This window comes from Nyctereutes procyonoides, unplaced genomic scaffold (assembly GCF_905146905.1).
Source record: "Nyctereutes procyonoides isolate TBG_1078 unplaced genomic scaffold, NYPRO_anot_genome, whole genome shotgun sequence".
Lineage (NCBI taxonomy): Eukaryota > Metazoa > Chordata > Mammalia > Carnivora > Canidae > Nyctereutes > Nyctereutes procyonoides.
In genome coordinates this window covers 46,165,491-46,187,819 of record NW_026575020.1, presented here as the reverse complement: position 1 = coordinate 46,187,819, position 22,329 = coordinate 46,165,491, and the positions used below count along the sequence as shown (strand labels likewise).

General features: G+C 39.0%; 1 protein-coding gene across 1 annotated transcript in view; it reads right to left on the bottom strand.

The window, feature by feature from the left end:
• The window catches only part of DDX42 (DEAD-box helicase 42), a 37,042-nt gene extending 15,012 nt beyond the window's left edge, over positions 1 to 22,030 (bottom strand). The window contains 6 exon segments of the mRNA XM_055316629.1: positions 1,587 to 1,736; positions 2,576 to 2,612; positions 3,948 to 4,009; positions 8,376 to 8,526; positions 10,198 to 10,434; positions 21,964 to 22,030. Of these exon segments, the coding sequence (XP_055172604.1) occupies positions 1,587 to 1,736; positions 2,576 to 2,612; positions 3,948 to 4,009; positions 8,376 to 8,526; positions 10,198 to 10,418 (621 nt within the window). The 5' untranslated portion in view covers positions 10,419 to 10,434; positions 21,964 to 22,030.
• Between the last annotated feature and the right edge of the window lie 299 nt (positions 22,031 to 22,329).

Below are 22,329 nucleotides of genomic sequence, written 5' to 3'. Positions count from 1 at the left end.
ATATATTGCTTTGATTGAAGCCTAAGAAGAACATCTGGCCTCACAAAGGTATGTCATTAGACTAGGGAAGAGAGTATTTATTTTTAGTAGCCTTTTCAAATTCCTGTGGATTTTTACTCCTTTGATAGTACACTGAGACTTGACAAGTGGTCACTTCTTAGAAGGTATTTTCCTTGTTATGAACTGACACCATATCAATGATCTTTTCACACAGTTATATTATAATCCATGGGTCTAGCATGTACTTTGCATGAAGCCTTTACTCATGCACGATTTTGTAAAATCATGCATTGGCTACTTGAAAATATTGGTTCACTGAGGTAGTATGCAGATCGTTCACCAGGCAAAACATTTGATCATACAAAGAGAAATAATACTTGTTTATTGCCATCAATTTCATTATAACAGACTTCAGGTACTGGAAAGCTGTTAAATTCCATGTGGCAAATAGAAGTTTTCCAAACTCTAATTTTTGTTTGAAAGCTTGAATTTCTCTCATTGGCAATAAACACTTTCACAATTGTGTCCCTTGACAAGTCATTCATTTTCTCAAATGAAAATGGTGTTACACACACACACACACACACACACACACACACACAGCAGCTAGTTCAGCTTATAACTCAAATGTTTACATGCTTTTCCTAGAGACACCTATCCTATTTTGGCATTCAACAGAAATGCTTCACTTGTCCTCATTTTGTCACATGGAATAAAAAGAATTTAACACAAGATTTAATAAATCACAATTTTTACTGTTCTATCAAGGATATTCTTAAATGAAGCTGGGTTTTTTTTTTTTTTTTTCTAACTGTGATGGTGTGGCAGAGAAGAATATAACAACTACTAGAAGAGCTGGTAACACTACCTTGATTCTTCATGCTAAGGTCTCGGAAGTGCTACCTACCAGTGCTTTTTTAGTCATCGATGCAAATGCTGATGTGTTGGAAAAGACAAATGATGCTGGCATCATTATGAAAATTCTTTTGACTTTGCATTCTCCCTGAAAAGATCCTTGTAGGAGTCCATGGGACCACACTTTGAGAGAACCACTGTCCTAGATCTAGATTTACGAAGGCCTGCAAGATCTAGTCTGACATTTAACCTGGATGAAACACTAATTTTTTTTCCAAGTGGGTATACTGATATCCTCATTCTCTTTTCCTGACTTAAGGAAACTGTAATTCCTGGCTCCACATTGAAGGAACAGCTTCTCATCTGTCCCAGATTTGAGAGAAACAATAAAGATTTACAGCAATTAAAAAACAAATGCAGGCCCAAGGGCCCATTTTGAAAGGTAAAGGACAGTCTGAAAAACAAGTACAAATGCTTGGAAAAAATTCTTAGCCTAAAATCAAATGGGAGCAAGCGATTTAACTGTGCCTTTAACAACAACATAAGCTATAAAGCCTCACTTCCTGACTCAACCACTTAGCAGAGATGAGAAGATATCAAAGAACAAATATTTTCATGACATAAGGAGTATGAATCAGGATTACTCAGATATTGAGAAAACCCAAATATTAAAGCTGAAGAGAACCATCAGCTTTTCAAATAAGAATCAAATTCAGCAAGAAACACCATACCTCTGAATGATCAATTGGAGGAAGAGGATCAATGATTTTTTTGGAAGGTGCAATTGGATTTCCATCACTATCATATTCCAAATTATCTTCTTCTTCCTCCTGAACCACACCAGCAGTTGGGTTCTCTGCCATGTATCGAAAATAAGCTTCCTGCAGGAAAGCACAAGAACATAATCATACCCAAATACAACTAAGAACATTTCTGCTCCTGTAATTAGTGCACACAGTGTACCAGATGATTGCAGAGTTTAAGTACCTACCAAGTAAGGCAAGATTTTTACTAGCAATGATACCTTTAACAATAGCAGTATTCAGAGGGACAATCAAAGAGATGAATGAGGCAGTTAGTACTACACAATGATTTAACTTCTTTAACAAGAAGACTTACAAATCTGTCTGTCCCACAGCCTTCCTGGGGTGGGGTGTCTACCTACCCTGCCCAGAGCTGTGAATACGTGCTGTGGATTTACCAATCCAAGTTTGGAAGTTGACACTGATTAGATGGGTCACAAACTAGAAAGGGCTACTGCTCATTCTGGTTCCCTTCTCACCATCCCACAACTGAACAATGGGGAAAAAATACTGAAAGGACAATCATTAAATTAATGTTCCATCTTGAAATACAAGAATCACAAACAGAACCCTTAGAAAGAGGTAGAGGTTAGATGTTGCTAGAGGCCACCAGGAGATCCCACACTACTTCTTGATTTAGCAGCATAAACATTAATTTGAAAAAAAAAATCAACTGAATAAAGCTCTTATTTGTTTTTGATGTCATAGTTGATCAAAAGTTCCATCTTCAACATGGGGGAAAGCTATGTGAATTTTTCTATTACCAATTGGTCATATACGTAGAAAAGGAGCAAGTCAAATGACATTCCCTGCTGAATGTCAGGAATGGCCATTTCAGTGAAGGCAAGCTCTAGCTTGTCCCCAGTATAGACTTTGTGGGGTAAAATAAAAGATAGAAATACTGCATAGGAACTCACTTGGTCATCTTCCTCTTCAATGTCATCTCGAATACCCCTGGAAAAACAAGCGGAGAAACAAACTTCCCTGCAAATGTTCCACATACCCAGCTCCATACTTATAGCAGATTAGTGTTGAATTCCGTACAGCACAGGAACTCTCAACACTAACAATAACAAAGCAGCAATAAGCACACTGTAAACTATCCATCCATCATACAGGTGTGGCTTCACTCTAAGCTGCACTTTGCTCTTTTGAATGGGATGATGTTTCCCCTAGAAACATCAATTACTAATGAGGATATAAGGAGTAAAACCTTTGAAGATACCCAAGGATCCTAACCTTGTCAACCCCATAAGACAAACACCATGTGGCTGTGAAACGCGTTTTAAAAAGAAAACGGCATTTTATATTAAGAAAAAAAAAAAGCCCTCTTTTGGTATATACTAAAAAGAATGTCACAATTTTCTTGACATCCCCCAGAGTTTCTAGCCCTGGAGTAACTGGATTCAGCCAAAATCCTTGGGGACAAAGGAAAACTACCTCAACTCTTGCAAATTTGGGACTAAAACTCCTAAGCAGTTCATGTGGAGAAGGGGGCCATCGCCACTTGCAGCATCTCTCAGGAGCTACAGAAAGTATGGTTGTTTACTTCCCACAACCATCTGTTTCTAAACAGACTTTCTGCCTAATCTAGAGCACTTGCTGTTCTCAAGGCAAGCAACATCCCCAGTGCAGGAAAGCTGGAAGATGATACAACAGTAAACGCCAAAGAGAGGGCTGAACCTTCTTATGGCACAGGAACCTAGCAGAGGGCCTGAGGCACTGATTGACAAGCAGAGTAGAAGTCCAACCATGCCTACTGTGCCTGGTACCGAAGACTTAAGAGGAGTGTATTCAGCAAGGGAAATAGAATTCTTCTCTTTCTCAGAAAATAAAGTATTTCAAGTTCTGATTAGCTGCTAAAGCGTATCACTCCTTAAATAAACCAGGTTACATTATTTATCAATAACATACTTATTTAATGATAAATCACCATTTTTCCTCATAATCTATAGTCATTAACTTATTTTGCATTAATTATGGGACAAACTCAGAACAAGGAGCCCAAATTTAAATAATTAAGCTCTCTTAACTCCCACTGTAACTCATTCCTCTGTCTACTAAAAGACTATTTATAATGAAATACTAAATACTACTCTACTAAAAAGAAGGTTTTATAAGTATTACAAATGCAACAACTTTTGCCATCTCTCTTATAAGATACAAGGGTAACTTCAAGTCAAGACATTTGTGTATTTTAATTTTTCTCTATAAACTTGGGGGGAATAAGCTTTGTAATATTTTAGCATTTTCCATGTAACCTTTGTGAGGGAGAAGAAAACAACTTACTTTACGTTTTTTCTTTCCTTGTCCTTTTCTTCAAGTCTCTTCATGTCTCTAGCTGCCTGATCCTAATGAAAACAAAAGGCCATATGGAATCATATCCACTATACACATTAAAAGGGTAATTTCTCTCTCTCTTTTTTTTTAAAAGGGTAATTTCTTTATAAAGAATTCTTAGATTCGAACAACTGCCATCACAGCTTTAGGTATGCATTTTGACAATTGTATCTTGACGCAATCAAATTGTATTTTGACACTTATTTTTTCAAAGAGAAATGCCTAAATGTTCTAAAAACTTGTCTATATGGGGATTGCATGATTTTTAGCTACAATATTTGCCATACATGGAAAATTAAAAAAAAAAAAAAGCTTTAACTGGTCACTTTAAGAAAACTAATTATGGCTGTAAAGGGCTGTCTTACACTCTGGCAAACTAGCCTTTCTCAAAGCATAGCTTAAGACCACTAACATCAAACTATCAATGGGGCTAGTTAAAAAAACAAACAAAAAAAACAAAAAAACAAAAACAAAAAAACCCTGCAAATTTCTGGATCTGACTTTGGAGACTGCTCTCAACCAGGGGTGATTTTGTCCCCAGTGGACATTAGGCAATGTCTGGAGATGTTTCTGATTGCTTCGGAGGGGCAGGAGGGGCTTGATACCAGTATCTAGTGTGTAAAAGCCACAGATGCTGCTAAACATCCTACAATGCACAGGACAGCTCCCACATTTATGAAACCCCAAATGTCAAAACTCCTGAGGTTGAAAAACACTGTTTTAAATCTACTTAAAGTCAAGGGAACCCTGCGTGGAGCAGCAGTTTGGCACTTGCCTTTGGCCCAGGGCACGATCCTGGAGATCTGGGATCGAATCCCACATTGGGCTCCTGGTGCATGGAGCCTGCTTCTCCCTCTGCCTATGTCTCTGCCTCTCTCTCTCTCTCTGTGACTATCATAAATAAAAAAATTAAAAAAAAAAATCTACTAAGTCAAGATTCTTGGGGGTGGAGTTAAATGGATGTATTTTCCAAAGGTAATTGCTATACATAGCAAGTTAAAAATCACTAATCTCTTTGTTTTATCCATGTGAAAATCACGGTTAGAAGAATTAAGTAATTTTTCCAAGGTTAAACATATCCTGCATGGTCTTGTTATAAAGCAACATGAGCTTTCTGATTTCTTTTATTTAAAAAAATGTCACTAACTATAATCTGGCATGGTCCGGTCTTCTACCTAATCCAATATTCCTGAGTTATTTTAAAATCAAGTATTACAAGCAAACTTACTTTTCAAGAAATTGAGCCAGATATATGATATACTCAAAACTACAACTAAAGTGAAGATGACATAAGCAGTGTAACATAAGGAATGGGTCAGAAACATAGCACCTATTTTTTAAGCCTACATAAATAAATCTTCTTTTGAAACACTAGCTAAAAATAGGTCTTCATCTTGAGTTCAAACACTAGAGAAAAACACTTTTTTAGTAAAGAATATACCTAAGATCCAGGATTAATACAGTATTGTGGCAATAACACTCTCTCCAAGATCAGACAATATCCATTCTCTCTGTCCTAAAATCCGCAAAACTCCTTTGGATACTATATCAAAAAAACACCCTGAAGAATGACACTGTATCAAAAAGATTTACACTCCTACAGCTTCAAGTACTTGAAATGCCAAGCAGGAGAATCTGGGCCATTCTTAGCTACTCCCACTCAAAAAGGGTGACACCAAGTTGCATTACTAAAAATTATATCTGAATTTAAACCGAGAATATCAAGAAATGATTTTTTTCATATTCATCCCTCGGGACTGCAAGTTATAAAGAGAAACAGCCCTTTGGGAAATGTCTATATCTCAAGAAGGGAAAAAAGATATATATAAGACACTTCAAACATGACAAAACATTTATTGCATTTACTTGCAGAATCACTTAACATACTTAAATCACTACCACGTCACAAAGCACATGAAAGTTCTGAATAGTCCTGGTGTTATCCCAAAAATACAGTGCTACAAGAACTCAGATATGGAATGACAGAGCAGAAAGAATATGGGATTTGGAGCTGAATTCTGGCTTTGCTACCTATAAAGTACATATGCTTTAAGATGCAAACAGTCTGAGTTATTCTAAATCGTAGATGGGAAACAGAGTAATGGGTGCCAACCTGACAATTAAGGAAGTAAACCAGGAGAAGAAAATTGTTTTCTTTTGATATATAGACACGTGCTTTGCTTGCACTTTAATAAGAAGGAATGCTTAATTTTTCCTGTATCACGTGGCCCTGAGTCTTTTATTTTCTGGTATTTTATAAGACACCTAAGCTCAGAAAAATATTTCTCCACTGTAAGAAAACTAAACATGAGTGATGATAAATGGTTCTAACGGGTAGCCTCAATGAGAGGGACAGACTTCATGAACCAAGGTGAACTAGAAAAAGCAAGCCCTATCTCCTAAAGCAGCCAGCCATTTGCTCAGCACAAACCTGTTTTCGTCTTGTAAGAATACATGCTTAGTCTTGCCTAAGTGTCCACTTTTCAAGACTCTGAACTTTTAGACAAAACCTCATCTTAAAAATTCTGGCTCACATATTTAAAAAGCAGTATTTGGGCCAAACAAAAACATCTATATTGGATTCTTTCTTTTCCTCCTTTGAGATGAGATGTGGCTGAAGACTTTAGGTTACAAGTTACTGAGAAATCTGGAAGGCCTTTACTTCATAAGCAATAAAATGACAGTTTTTGAGCAAGAGGAATGACATAAACAACATGCTTTAGCCTAATTACTGTTTCTGTATACCACATAAATAGGAGTACAGAGTCTAAGGCAGGGAGAAAATTTATACCAGACAAGAGTTAATTTAAGTGTAAAGCAGGCTGACTATAGTGGAAGCAGAAACGAAGAAACAGATGCAAAAAAATGCTATAAAGATTGACTAGGGTGCCTGGGTGGCTCAGTCAGTTAAGCGTCTGCCTTCAGCTCAGGTCATGATCTCGGTGTCCTGGGATGGAGTCCCGTGTTGGGCTCTCTGCTCAGCAGGGAGTATGCTTCTCTCACTTACCCTCTGTGCTCTCTCTCTCTCAAATAATTAAAATCTTAAAAAAAGACTGGCAGAGCTTGCTAAATAAGAGGAAATGTAGCCTGATGTACTACAAAGAGCTAGGTTCTCAGGACTACCATGACAGAAGAATCAGGGTCCCAGCTGTGCCACATGGCACCAATGGGATTTGATGCAAGAGATTTGAATTCCCATAGGGTTCAGTTTTCTTATTAGTTAAAAAATTGTATTTCCATGTATTTTTTTCCTCCCAATCCCCCATTGTTATCCTAAGACTAAATGAAGTAAGTCATGAACATGTTTGATCATCTGGCATTAAGAGGACTATGTCAGACAAAAACAGACCTAGTTGAAGAAGAAAAGATGCCAGTGATACACTGTCCATGTAAAAATGGTCAATGTGAATTAGAAAAGAAGAGCTGAAACCAAAGAGAGGTTGTTGGACTAAATGGACTAAATGTATGAGTTTATTCACATAGAAGTTTCAGAAGTGGATGCGGTGGTTAAGAATGTATAGAGTGAAAATAGCAAATCAATATAGAGAACTGTAAGAATCAACCTATCTGAGAAATTGGAAGAGGATCATAGGAGTAAGAGAAACAGTCCAGAGAGATATGTAATGAATTTTTTTGGTACAATGATATGGTAGTTATGTTTTCCAAATATTACCTTATAGAGATACAGACATACTAATGGATGAAATAATATGCCTGAGATTTACTTAAAAATAATTTAAGAGAAGGAAGAAAGGCCAGAAAAACACAAGATTAGGCAAAAATTGTTAATTGATAAAGCAAGGTGAAGAGTACATGGGAGCCATTTTATTATTCTCCATGTGTGTTTGACTGAAATTTTTCATAGTAAAAGGTAAATAAATACAAAAGTCAGAGAGATGGGGGAAAAGGACAAAACGCAAAATCACAAAAACCTAGCAAGAAGAGTTTTAAGAACAAAATGGTTGCAAGTTTCCATTTCTACAGGGAGGTCGTGAATGCTGATAATGTTGATAATAATAAACAAACACTAAAAGTACAGAATGCATCATTTTTGCAGGTTTCTTAGAAGTTTACTTACCTTTAAAGCTAGAATGAAGGAGATAATACTTATTCTATTTTAGACAAAGAAATACTAAAACAACACATACACACAAATCTGGAGCCACCCTTGTTCAAGGGACAGAGTTCAAACTTCTAGGCATTGATCAGCTCTGAAAATGCCATACGGTGTGTGGATGTAGATCTAAGAAACTGTAGAGTATGAGAGCAAAATTCTCCAAAAGAGGGCCAAGAAACAAATTCTGAATGACTGAAGAGCTAGGTTAATTTGATCTATTTCTAATTGCTGAAATTTAACAAAACAGCCTTAATACTTGCCTCCACTTCAGCCATGAATGCCTCCAAGGGATCGTCATCGCTATCAGAATCTGCTGGCTTGGAATGGAACTGTTGGCGGGTAGGTGAGTTTTCAGCAGGAATATAAGGCAAATCAACATTGCTAGAGTCTTCTTCCTCATCTTCAAAATAGCTAGAAATTAAAACATATATATATATATACATACACACACACACACACACACACACACATCTTTGAAAATTAAGACGTGTGACTGGTAAAGTGAATGTTTAATTGGGGTCAATGAATCCTTCATTTAACAGAAGTTTTTATTATGGTATATATACGTTACTATTAAGGGATCTGAACTAAACATGTTAAATTAGAGATCTCCAGGCTTTGACAAATGACCCATTATTGTTAATACGTGTAATATGAGGTCAGCATTACCCTGATACCAAAAACAGATAAAAAAAATACATGTAATATTCTAATATTGAAAAAAAAAAACAGGCACAGTAGATTCTCTCATTTCAATACTGTCTATTCAAATCATATTTCCAGTTCTATTAAAAGGGATGAGTTTTCAGTAAAAATTTAGTATATCACTGTTGAACAGATACAACAAACATTAAAGAGTATATGCTATGGAAAAATTACTTTTGTATATATGTACAAATAGTAAAAATCTAGTTTTTTTCTTTATAATCCTTAAACAAATTTAAGCAATATATTCAGAAGGCTAGAAGCTTTCTTCAGAAGTTCTGGGCTACTTTCTGAGAACTGACAGAAAAGAATTACAAATAAATGCTCTATCTAAAATCATTCTCCGTACTCAAGTATTCAGAAAAGACAACCTCAAAGTCTGGAAAAAGTATCATTCTATATAGCTCTTTATAAACTTAAACAAAACAAAAAACTGTTTAGACCTTACATCAAAATTAAATAAAATAGTAACACAACTAAATATTAAATAAATAACAACCACAGCTTAAAATTTTAAAGCATTTTAGGTCTTCACAGGAATTATTTTAAAAGCTCTAACAACTGTTAGATGCTACATACACATACATACTCATTTATATAGGTTTCATTTAACTAATGAAAAAGTATCCCTGAATTGGTAATGATCCTTGACTTTGCCAAACCTTAAACATCTACCTCTGTATTTAATCCCTGCAACACACAAGCCTTTAAAAATGCCACTGTGTGCCCCATCTTGAGTTCTTTACAACAACCCAACTCAATTTGTCACAACCATTGGAAATAGAAGAGATTTCTTCATACTCAGCAAAGAAAGACATTACACCATCTATAGTAATTAAGAGCTCAAACCTCAAACCCTAGCTTTCTATAACAACTCTTATCAGAAAATCAAGTTTAAAAAGGTAATTGGTAAACAGGCTTCCTGAGAACTCTGGGCAAAAATCTGAGTAGATTTTTCTTACACATAAGATTTTACAACATAATAGTTTTAAAACTTGGGTGTTGAGACAAATAGTGTCTCTACCAGTTTGACAACTGCCTGCGTCACAAAACAACTACATGGGGTTAATAAAAGACTTCCAGAAAGGCCATCAAAACCACATGAATTATTTAAAACTCTTCAGCCATGTTTAGGTTTCAATAGCCTCAAGTCTTTATGGAACAAGAAAGATGTAAGTAAGCACACAAGCATTATGTTCCTTACAAATGAGTAAACTCAATAATTTAACTTATTAGGAACAATGCAATTCAGTGAGATAAGCCATTAAAGAAGTCATTATTATTTGGGAAACAAATGGTTTCTTTACCTCAATTATTGTTGAGACCATGATTATCTCAAAGCTGAACCTTTGCTAAACTACCAAGATTATGACTTACGCATTTTCTTCATCAAAGTTGGCCCGTTTAGATCCGATTTTGTAGAAAGAAGGGAGCTGTGGTGGAGCTGACTTTCCAAAACCGGAAGAAGAGCTGGTTGCCCCAAAGGCACTGTGGGACTGTTGTGGGAGCTTGGGTTCCTCCTTCTTTCCAGCACTAATGGCAAAACCTCCAAAGCCAAATCCCCTCTTGGTGCCAGGGCCACCTTTATTCCAGTTCATGATGTCAATGACTGATCTGTTAGGAACAAAATACACTAATAATAAATTTAACTTTATAAATAGCCTACTGATTTTTTTTTTTTTATTTATTTACGATAGTCATACAGAGAGAGAGAGGCAGAGACACAGGCAGAGGGAGAAGCAGGCTCCATGCACCGGGAGCCTGACGTGGGATTCGATCCCGGGTCTCCAGGATCGCGCCCTGGGCCAAAGGCAGGCGCCAAACCGCTGCGCCACCCAGGGATCCCTAGCCTACTGATTTTTATGTCTCTTTCAACTTCTACCTACACTTCATTTTAAATATTTTCCTGTCAATTAAAACTATTTAACTTTGGGGGCACCTTAGTAGGTCGAGCACCTGATTCTTGGTTTCACTTCAGGTCATGCAAAATCTCAAGGTCCTGGGATTGGGCCTGCTTTGGGCTTCTGCACTCAGTGTAGTCTGCTTGAGGATTTTTCTCGCCCTCTTCCTCTGCCCTCCCCATGCTCACATGTGCTCGCTCTCTATAATAAATAAATAAATCTTAAAAATAAAACCCTTAAAAACGAAAAACCAAAAGCTACTTAACTTTGTACTTCAGCTATGTGATATGCCAATCCTCCCCAAAAAAATCACATTTTCTAAAAACACTAAAGAAAGTGTTATTTATTTTTGGGATCATAATCTAAACAGGAGAGTAGTATTTTAATATTGCCTCCTTCAAAAGGATTTGACCACTAATTTAACATCTTCAAGCTGCCAAAAATACTCACAAGACAACAAATATTTTCAGGATCTGATATGTGCTGGCTTGTTGTTAGACAACTAAAAAATACCAAGATGAAAAGACTTAATCTCTTAATATTTATCCTCAAGGAGTTTATATTATAGTTTACCAAGAAAATAGATGACAAAAAAAAAATCCTCAAAAAACAAAAAAACAGAAACAACCTACAATCACAATATAATGTAGTGTTTGCTGTCAGAGACCGAGGTGCTACCAGTGAAACAGCCAAAATGAAATATTATCCTTTGGTAATGATATTTGGAAGAATGAAAGAATCAAAACTTGAAAAATCAGTTATTTGTAGAAAGTATCTATGTAATTATCTCTGAAGGGTACCCATGAACCATGCATTTACTGGGCAATGCCCACTTGAACACAAGCCAGGAAGAAAAAAGGATTCACCGTTGCCTGAAGTACTCAGCTTATGGTTAAGAATTACAAAGAAATTTCCTGAGCATTGATCAAATCAGTTTAAAAACAATACTATATTATCTTAGTAGTCTTGGCTCCAAAAAACCTTTTTTTAATGATGATACAAGCTACCTAAGTTTTATAGAAAAGCAGAAAGATCAGAAAGCAAAAAGGAACAAGATTTAAAACTATTTGAAATTCCTCTCCTACATATAATTTTGATATCTTTTGCTATTTTTCTACACTATGTATATACATACACACACAATATTTTTTGTTTTAGTTATCTATTTTTTTTTTAAGATTTTATTCATTCATTCATGAGATATACAGAGAGAGGGAGAGAGAAGCAAAGGGAGAAGGAGAAGCAGGCTCCACGCAGGGAGCCCAACGCAGGACTCGATCCCAGGTCTCCAGGATCACGCCCTGAGCCAGAGGCAGGCGCTAAACCGCTGAGCCACCCAGGGATCCCCTAGTTATCTATTTCTTCATTTAATTATACATACTATGAATATCTTTCAATGTCAATGAATACATTTCTCCACTACTGTTTTTTTTTTTTTTAAGATTTTATTTATTTATTCATGAGAGACACAGAGAGAGGCAGAGACCTAGGCAGAGAGAGAAACAGGCCCCATGCAGGGAGGGAGCCTGATGTGGGACTTGATCCCGGGACTCCAGGATCACTCCCTGAGCGGAAGGCAGACACTCAACCACTGAGCCACCCAGGCATCCTTACTGTTTTTTTTTTTTTTAATTCTAGAGCACTAAAGAGAGCACAAGTGGGGGTAGGGGCAGAGGGAGAGAAAATCTCAAGCAGAACTCCACATTGAACCCAGAGCCTAACATGGGGGACCCTGAGATCATGACCTGAGCAGAAATCAAGAGTCAGGCGCTCAAATGACTAAGCCACTCAGCCACCCCTCTCCACTACTGTTTTATAATGTTGTGAAACATACCACATAGCTGTATCATCATGCATACCTGTAATTATTTCTTTAGGATTAATTTTCAAAATCCGATTGCTTAACCAAAAGGAATATAAATTTTTAACTACTATTTAAAATTAGGAAAAGTGTCCAATACACAAGGAGTAAAATAAGAAGGGCATAAAACAAGGTGGGTAGTATGATTAACTTATTTATCATAATTCAATATAAAAGCATGGTTACATATATAGAGAAAGCTGGAGGGCTGTTTACCAAAATGTTAATAGCAGCTATTTCGCTTTTACTTTCTTCCTTATATTAAGGTTTATCATTAATAAGAAAAATTAAGATCTTTATAATGGACTCTGAAGCCAATATGGGAAAGAGTTTCTAAAGCTGCTTCTACTATGACATTGTTAAAAAGACCACGAACAACATGCTCTACTTTTCTGGTTCTATGCCTCTCCCCATACATACCTTATAGATTTTGTTTGAACTGTTATTATGGACCTTCCATACAAGTTACATGTGGCTGAAGTAAGTACTTAATAAGTACTACTTTGCTTGAATTTAATTTAGACCATCTCTTCAAAAATCCCTTAAGGAGAATCCACATGATTCTAATGAGATGAGATTTAGGAAGAATGTTTACAAGCACGAAAATTTTAGCATTTGATAATAATATTATTTAACCAACGTGTGAGCCTGGCTTTACAAGAGCTATTCCTAAACAACAAAAATGGTGGATCTGAATTTTAACCTCATTTTTTTCCTAGTGTATAGAAAATAAATGCGCCATAGAAATCAGAAGGTAGTCAAAGGAGCGAGAGAAAAGGGAAAAACACCCTTTAGGTTTGGGTAGATCTTAAGAATCACATGAACAATCTCCTAGCAGGAAAACTTTCAATCATTTGCTGAAAGCTTGTTTAATGGGATCCCTGGGTGGCGCAGCGGTTTGGCGCCTGCCTTTGGCCCAGGGCGCGTTCCGGAAGACCCAGGATCGAATCCCACATCGGGCTCCTGGTGCATGGAGCCTGCTTCTCCCTCTGCCTGTGTCTCTGCCTCTCTCTCTCTCTCTCTCTCTCTCTCTCTCTCTCTGTGACTATCATAAATAAATAAAAATTAAAAAAAAAAAAGCTTGTTTAATGTCAGAGAGTATATTAGGCGCTGGGCATTTATGTATGAAAAACACAGTCTCATTCTAATGGGGTTCATGGTATGGTTTTAACCAACTGAAAAAAAACAACGTGATATGTTGAAGCAGAGGTCCTGCACGAAATGCATTCATTGGTGGCTCAGGAAAGGAGTACCCAACCCAGGATGAGCGAGGGAGAAGACACAGTTTTTCTGGAGACAACACTGGTGTTTGATTTAAAAATCTGAAACAAGGTAGAAGTGTGAGGGGAGGTCATTTAAGACTGAGGAAACTATAAGTACCACCACAGAGAACTGCAAATAGTGCCGTGGAGCTAGAGTTCAGTAGGACATCTAGGAAAGTTGTAGGACACATGTTCAGAAAGAAAGGCAGGGTGCAGATGAACAGGTTAGAACATGGAATGAAGAGCTAAGAAAAGTGCCAAGTTGGGTCTGTAAGTTCAGGAACAGTCTGTGATGGAGCTATGATTTGATATAACATATTTGCATTTGAAGTTACTGGGCTAGATAAGCTAGCAGAGAGTGAGAAAAGGGGCAAATGTTGGGTCAATAGTTAGGAACGCACAGGGGAAGAGAAGTTCACACGGCACCCTGAGGAGAGGAAGGAGAGAGGACATGGAGAATAGTGGCACAGAAGGTGAGAGACGTTTTACACATGGAAAGTAAAGTCCAATGTTAAAAACTAAAGAGAAGCCAGAAGAACAGAACATAAAAGGCCTCTGTTGGATATACAACCAGGAGTCAACAGGGCAGGGGTTTCAATGGAACAGCAGGGGCAAGGTTGAGGAGTGACTGGTAAGTGGTGGACAGTTAAGACTAGGTCAAGAGGGGTACAGATTACTTCCTAAGCTTTATATAAGAAGGAAAGAATGAAGTGATAACTAGAAGGGTTTTGTTTGTTAAGAAACATAAGCATGTTTGTATGCTAAAGGGGAAAAGCCAACAGAGATATAAAAACTAAAGATGTAAGAAGACAGGAAAATCCTAAGAATGAGCTCCTGAGAAGGAGACCTGAAGACACAAGATATCGGATAGGAGAAAAAGATGGGCACAGACACAAAGCAGTCCTATTGAAATCAAAGGGTTCAAATTACAAAAGCAACACATCATATATTTAGCGTTAAAAATATGACTTCTGGGCAGCCCAGGTGGCTCAGTGGTTTAGCTCCGCCTTCAGCCCAGGGTATGATCCTGGAGACCCGGGATCGAGTCCCACGTCAGGCTCCCTGCATGGAGCCTGCTTCTCTCTCTGTGTCTGTGCCTCTCTCTTTCTCTGTGTCTCTCATGAATAAAAAAATAAACTCTTTAAAAAAAAAGAAATCTGACTTCTGCTACAAATAGGCAGGTAGTGTGATTTTAAGCGGGTAAGAGTCACTTAACGGCTTTAAGACACAGGATGCAAACTGTGCAGTATCATCTCTTTTTTTGTTTTGTTTTTAAATTCTGAGATGTGGGTCAACCAAAAGATTGAACACCTCAGTCCAAGCCTTTCACTAATTAATCTAGAACACAATGCCCATTTCCCCTAATTTACTGCTTCTAGTAAGGCCAATACTGCACTGACTAGAATGTTACCTCCATGAGGGCAGGGACTTTGCTTGTTCTGTCCAGCACTGTATCCTTAGAGCCTAATGGGTGTGTAGTACTCAAAAATTTTTTGTTGGATGAGTAAATATCATGCATTCAGGCTCTCCAAAATTCACCCCAGTATTTGTGAAACCCATTATCTTCCATTATTACAAACCTTAAGATCCAGCCCTCCAATGTACCATTAATTCCTTACTCTTGACAATAATCCTTTCTATTAGACTATGCAGGCTATACGACATAGGTGTATGGCTACGGATCCTTAACCATCATAAGGTTTGAGGGATTACAGCTGATATAACATTCAACAAACATCAACCTAATTAATCTCTATGGTTATATGTTAAAAAAAAAAGAGGATGACTCCCCCCCCCCCATTTCGGCTCTTAAGATTTATTTGCATTCTTTAAGCAAATATTGTTTGGAGACACCTAGTAAACAGTTAGTCAAGAAATAAACATAGAATATGAAAGAATTAACTACATTCCTGCTATTTGTGGGTCTTCTCTAAGCTCCCTTTATTCAGTCTTAACACACACACACACACACATGCACGCACACGTACGCACGCTTCTAAGCCTTCTCTTAGATAATAATAATAATATGCCTGGAACACTCTCCTACCAAGCTGACAAACTCCTTATCAGACAGCTCTGAAACTTCACCTCTGCCTCCATAAACACCTCTCACACTGACAAGAAAAGGTGAAAACACTCACTAGCTTCAGTGTACGTCATATCACTGCAGGCCTTCCACATTCAGGTAAAGTTCACTGACCTTAAAAACAACAAACAACCTCAAACAATCCAATTTAAAAACAGGCAAACTACTTTTTTTTTTTAAATATTTTATTTATGGGGGTCCCTGGGTGGCGCAGCGGTTTAGCGCCTGCCTTTGGCCCAGGGCGTGATCCTGGCAACCCGGGATCGAATCCCACGTTGGGCTCCCGGTGCATGGAGCCTGCTTCTCCCTCTGCCCCTCTGTCTCTGTCTCTGTCTCTGTCTCTCTCTCAATCTCCGTGACTATCATAAATAAATTAAAAAAATAAAAAAATATATATTTTATTTATTTATTCATGAGAGACACACAGAGAGAGGCAGAGACACAGGCAGAGGGAGAAGCAGGCTTCATGCAGGGAGGCCGACTGTGGGACTCGGATTCCAGGACCCCGGGATTCCAGGACCCTGGGATCACGCCCTGGGCCCAAGGAAGAAGCTCAACCACTGAGCCACCCAGGTGCCCCAAGCAAACTACCTTAATAGACATTCTCCAAAGATATATAAATGGTCAATAAGCATATGAAAAGATGCTCAACAGCACTAATCGTTAGGGAAATACAATTGAAAACCACATCTCCTCACTCACTAGGATGACTCCTAAAAAAAAAAAAAAAAACCCAAAACAAAACAAAAAACACAACGGAAAGTAAATGTTGCAAGGATGTGGAGAATCTGGAACCCTGTATAATGCTCATGGGAACATACAATGGTTCAGCTACTGTGGAAAACAGTATGGTGGTTCTTCAAAAAATTAACTACAGAACTACCATATGATCCAGCAATTCCACATCTGGGTATATACCCCGAAAAATTGAAACCGGGGATATATAACCCATGATCTCAGCAGTACTATTCACAATTGCCAAAAGATGGAAGCCACCTAAGAGTCCATTGATGGATGAGCAAATAAACTAAATATGATACACACACACATTCATACATGTATCAACATTATTCAGCCTTAAAAAGGAATGAAATTCTGATATGTGCTACACGAATGAAACTTGAAGGCATCACATTAAGGAAATATGTCAATCAAAAAGGACAAACAAGAGAGGTGTCCAGGTGACTCAGCCAGTTAAGCTGGCTCAGGTCGCACGATCCGGGGATGGAGCCCCACATTGGTGTGTCCCTGCTTAGTGGAGAGTCTGCTTCTGTGTGTGTGTGTGTGTGTATGCATTCTCTCTCTCACAAACATATAAATCTTTTTTTTAAAAAAAAAGGACAAATAGAGTATGATTCCACTTACACGAAGTAGAACAGTGAAGATCTGAAAGTAGAAGGGGTGGCCAAGGCCTGGGGGTGTGGAGGAATGGAGAGTTACTGTTTAATAACAATACAGAGCTTCAGTTTTACAAAATAAAGAGTTCTGCAAATACTACAGAGATGATGGTAGGACAACAATGTAGACATAATCAATGCCACTTAACTATCCACTTAAAAGGGCTAAGATTTTTAAAGTATATTTCAAAAACAACAAAATAAAAGAATTAGAATTCCATTTGCACATGTGTTTAGGTTGCTATTTTATCCAGTTTATGAAGAAGGAATGATGCAGTTTAGACCTAAATCTCTACTCTGAGATGCAAATATATTTGTGAAAATCCGACAGTTTTTCTTTACAAAAGACTGAATTAAAAAATTTTTAATTTGAAAAGAATTAGCTGTGTAATAGAAGCATAAACAAAATTTCGTGAGCATCTCCTTTAAAGAGAACCTAAGTCTGGTCTTAGTAATAACTAACATTGTTCTATATTGACCACTAACTACTTTGTTATGTGTCAATACTATGAAGGACACCTCTCCTTCCCACTTCCATCTCTCCGATAGCAATAGTTTCCTATAAAGTTCCTGTTATCCAGCCACTAGACCATTACCAGAGTAACCAACACTCAAAAATGTATTGAGTGCCTGCCTATTTTGTCAAGCACTGTTCTAGGTGCTTTGGATATAGTTATGCAATCTGACACACCGCAGCTCTCAGGACGTTCACTCTGGTCCAGTAGAAAGAAAAACCAAATCATAATTTCAGGTAGTAAAAGTGCTATCAAAACAAAACAATACAAAAAAAGATAAAGGCAAGTAAGAAAAAGTAAGCTATTAACAGAAAGAAATCAGGTAAGGCCTCTCTGAAGTGACTAATACTTGTTTGACATTAGACAAGTAACCCTGTATCCCTTCAACTCTACTGTTCTAAGAATGCTTACCCCCCCCCTTTAAGATTTTATTGATTCATTTGAGAGAGATAGAGGAGAGCACGTGTTGGGCTCACAGTGGGGAGGAGCAGATTCCCTGATTCCAAGACCCCTGAGATCATGATGTGAGGAGAAGGCAGATGCTTAAATGACTGAGTCACCCAGGCACCCCTGAAAATGTGTTTTATGGGAAAACTCATGATGATGTACAACTTCAGGCTGCATCTACAACCAATAAATATTCCATCATCTATGAAAAGTGAGTATGTGGTAAAGTATAAAATAATGGTGAGCCAGAAACAAGTAGCAAAAGAGGAAATCAATTTCTACCTCCTTTGGTTTAATACTGTGGAACTAGGGAAAGCCACACCCAAGGGCGATGAGCATTCAGGTACTCAGCAAAAACCTTTTCCAGGTTCTTTCAGATCCTGGCCCCAGACTTTGCTGCCCCATATTTCTCATTCTGTCATTCCCTTTAATTAAATAGTTCTTCAGTTAGTCAAGATGGAATGACACTCTCCATGGTGGCAACAAACTACACAATTCACATTCATATCTCGCATGGTTTCCCCACATGCACTGGTGTTCCAAGAAAAACAAGCACTTTGGTTCTTGCTCTTCCCTTAACCTGGATTTCTTCCCCACCAAATCTCTCTAATCCTATCTACTAAAGTCCTATCCTTCGAAGTCCAACTCCTAGAACTATGATATGAATATGACTTCCTGGGGATCCTAGGGTGGCCCAGCGGTTTAGCGCCTGCCCTTGGCCAGACGTGATCCTGGACTCCCGGGATTGAGTCCCACGCTGGGCTCCCCACATGGAGCCTGCTTCTCCCTCTGTCTATGTCTCTGCCTCTCTCTGTGTGTCTCTCATGAATAAATAAATAAAATCTTAAAAAAAAAAAAAAAGACTTCCCAAGAGAAGTGGCAGCTCACTCCTCAAACTCCCTTTCCAGTCTTAAAACACCCACATTTAATCATAACTATTTGTATTGTAATTTTTCTCTCTTCAACTCTAAGTTATAGGTTTCACAGGTGAAGAAGCACTCATTTTTTTATCTCTCGTTTTCCACAGTATATACTCTTTATGCATGTTTATTCAATATGCAAGAATCCCAAGATTTATAACATAGCCAAGGAGAAAAATCACAAATAACATAAAGTCCCACTTGGAGTGGTTCTAAATGTTATGGTTCTAAAATGCTATCTATGGTTTAGTAGAAAATCGTAACAGCATAGTAAAGTAGCACAGACTATAGAGCCAGGCTATGTTCAAACTCTAGCTTTGGCACTAACTTGATGTGAACCTCAAGGAAGTTATTTGGCTTTTCTGGGCCTGTAAGATGGTGAGAATATCACCTACTTAACAGGGCTGGTGTAAAGTATTGAGTTCATACGCAAAATTACACTTAGAGCAAGGGCTCGTATATAGTAAGTGCACAATATGTACTAGCTGCCGTATTTATCATTCTCTCTCCAGAAACCAATTTCTCCACTGATAAATGGAGAATGTCAAGCTTTACTCTGATCTCTTTCAACTCAGGAATCCCATACATAAGTGCCCCATGACACTTCAGACCACAAAGAGCTGACAAGTGGGGATGGCTTCGTAAGAGAGCTGGTACCCGGCTAGGCAGAGAAGATGCAAGCTGACTAGAGGAGTACGAAGGAAGAAGACATTCTAAGGAAGAAAGCTAGGAAGAATAGCAAAGGCAGAATAAGCGTAGAATATCAGGATGAAAATTGGTCTAGAGTTTATGTTTTGGGCAAAGGTGGAAAATAAGATATGATCTTAATGCCTTTAAAAATAGTGCACTACCAAACAACAGATTATAAAACCATGTTACTTTAAAACTTATGTTTCTGGAAAGGGAGAAAGTTCTAGTGAAAGTTGATTAGCATCTACTCTATCTAATAATCTGCCTTTAGAACAGCTCACACACTATAAACTGGGTAGTTCTTTAATGAGAATCTGTACAAAACCCAAGAACGTCTTCATTTTCTTCTAAAGCCAAATTCAAGTAAGTTTTGGTTACGCCTATTTTGGAAGTGTCTCTTTCCTCTCTTGGCTTAGAGAAAGTAAGATGACTACATAAATATGAATTTGGTAAAACTAAAATAAAAAGAAATGCATTCCTTCATGAATTACACTAAATTACAACGTAAGTCAGATCTTACCATTCCTCTGCTCAAAAGCCTCAGATGATTCCAGAGATAATGTGAAATCCTCATAATGGCCTAAAAGTTCCTTGGTTGTTTTGGTGCTGCCTCCCCCAGGTCTTCCTGACCTTATCTCCTACTACTCCTCCTTTGCTCACAAAGCTCCAAAGCACACTGGTCTTCTAATTATTCCTCTTAAAAAAAACAGCATTGTCCTCTTCAAGGTCTTTACACTTGCTTTTCCCTCTGCCTGGAAAGTTCCTTCACCCTAATACTTGCTAGGCTCACTCCTTCATCTCCTTCTACTCTGCTTAAATATCAGCTAGTCTGTAAATACTCCCTGCCCACCCTACTTCAAAATGCAGTACACCTCCCCATCCCTCTTTCTAAGCTTTTTTTTTTTTTTAAAACCTAAGTTAGTAATCATCTTCTAACATACAGTATAACCTCTGTATTTATGTTTTATCTCTCCTTCCCCCACTAGAAAGTAAGTTTCAGGAGGGCAGGGGTCACAGAACAGTGCTACCTAAAAGGCACACAGCAGACATCAATAAAAATATTCCTTGAATGCACTGCAGATCAAACCATATAATGTCCCTTCTAGGTAAAGGAAAATGCAACATGCTTTTTTTTTTTTCTTCCCCGCCGCTAAAAATCTAATTTCTGTATGAACTACACATTGCTCACCTCCTATGTGCCAGAATTGGGCTTGGCTCTGGAAAGTTAAGAGTGAATTAAGACATAACCTCTGCCCTCTGGGAGCTCGAGGGCATGCATAGGGAGAACAGACATAAAAACATCATTTACAAAACACAATACACAACCTAAGGAAATTGAACGACCGCCTCAAGGAGTGAGGAGCAAAGGGGAATGCTTCACTAGGGTGATAAGGAAAGCTGATTCCCCAAAACTCTCAACTAGCACGATAGTTCCTTCTTATATTATTGGTGCGTGTGCTTGCAACTCCACATAAATTATTTACTTGCATCAGATAGGCTCTTAAATAGGCCACAAGAAACTTTGTGCGACAAGAGGGATGTACTCAAGGCTGCACGAAGATCACGGACTATATTTTTACTGGCTTCCGATTGGGCAACTTTTACCCATCGCGTCCCCCCGATTCGGAGGCTGGCATCCGCCAACTGCTGCCGACTTTGGTCAGAACCCTCTTTGTGGCTATCCCTACCAGGAGCCCCGCACCCAGCAAATCCCTTTTTCAGTAGGGCGGGCGGGCGCCGCCTCCGGAAAGCCGCCAACTGGGCCACAATGAGAGTTACGGGAGAAGCGGGAGCTGTGGAAGCGACGAGGTCGGGAAGGACCTCTGGAGGCCTCCGCCTCGCCCTCGCACTCCCACCCCTCCCGGCCCCCTGGGCCTCTGCTGCCCCGAAGCTTCACAGACTCTTTGTTAAACGAGGCCGCGGTTCCCTGGCCTTCACTAGGCCCCGCAGTTGCCTCAAGTCGCGCCAAGGGGTAGCGACCCCGACTCAGACCCACCTCGCACAGACCTGCTGCTGGGGCTGCAGCGGCAGCTGATACTACCGCCGACGCGGAGAGAACCCTACCGCCAGAGTATGCGCGGTCCAGGCCGCGGCCGCCGCGCTCCTTCCTCTCCGCCCCCTTCCTCGCCGCCGCCGCCACCGCCGCCGCCGCTTCTCGGCCCGTTGCTGACCGGGGGGAGGGGAACGCAAAGCTGACATGCGCAGTGCAGAGAGCGCGGGCCGAAGGGCGGGGCCTGGGGCTACGGCTCCCGGAAGGCGCCGCGGGCTCGGGACCTTAAAGCTGCTGCTGCTGCTGCTGCTGCTGCTGCTGCTGCTGCTGCTGCTGCTGGAGGAGCGCTCGTAGCCCGGGAGGCGGCCTAGGGGGTGAAGAAAGCGTAGCAATGACAGCTGTCTAGAAATTCCAAGAAAAGGAATTGGGCGGAAACCACA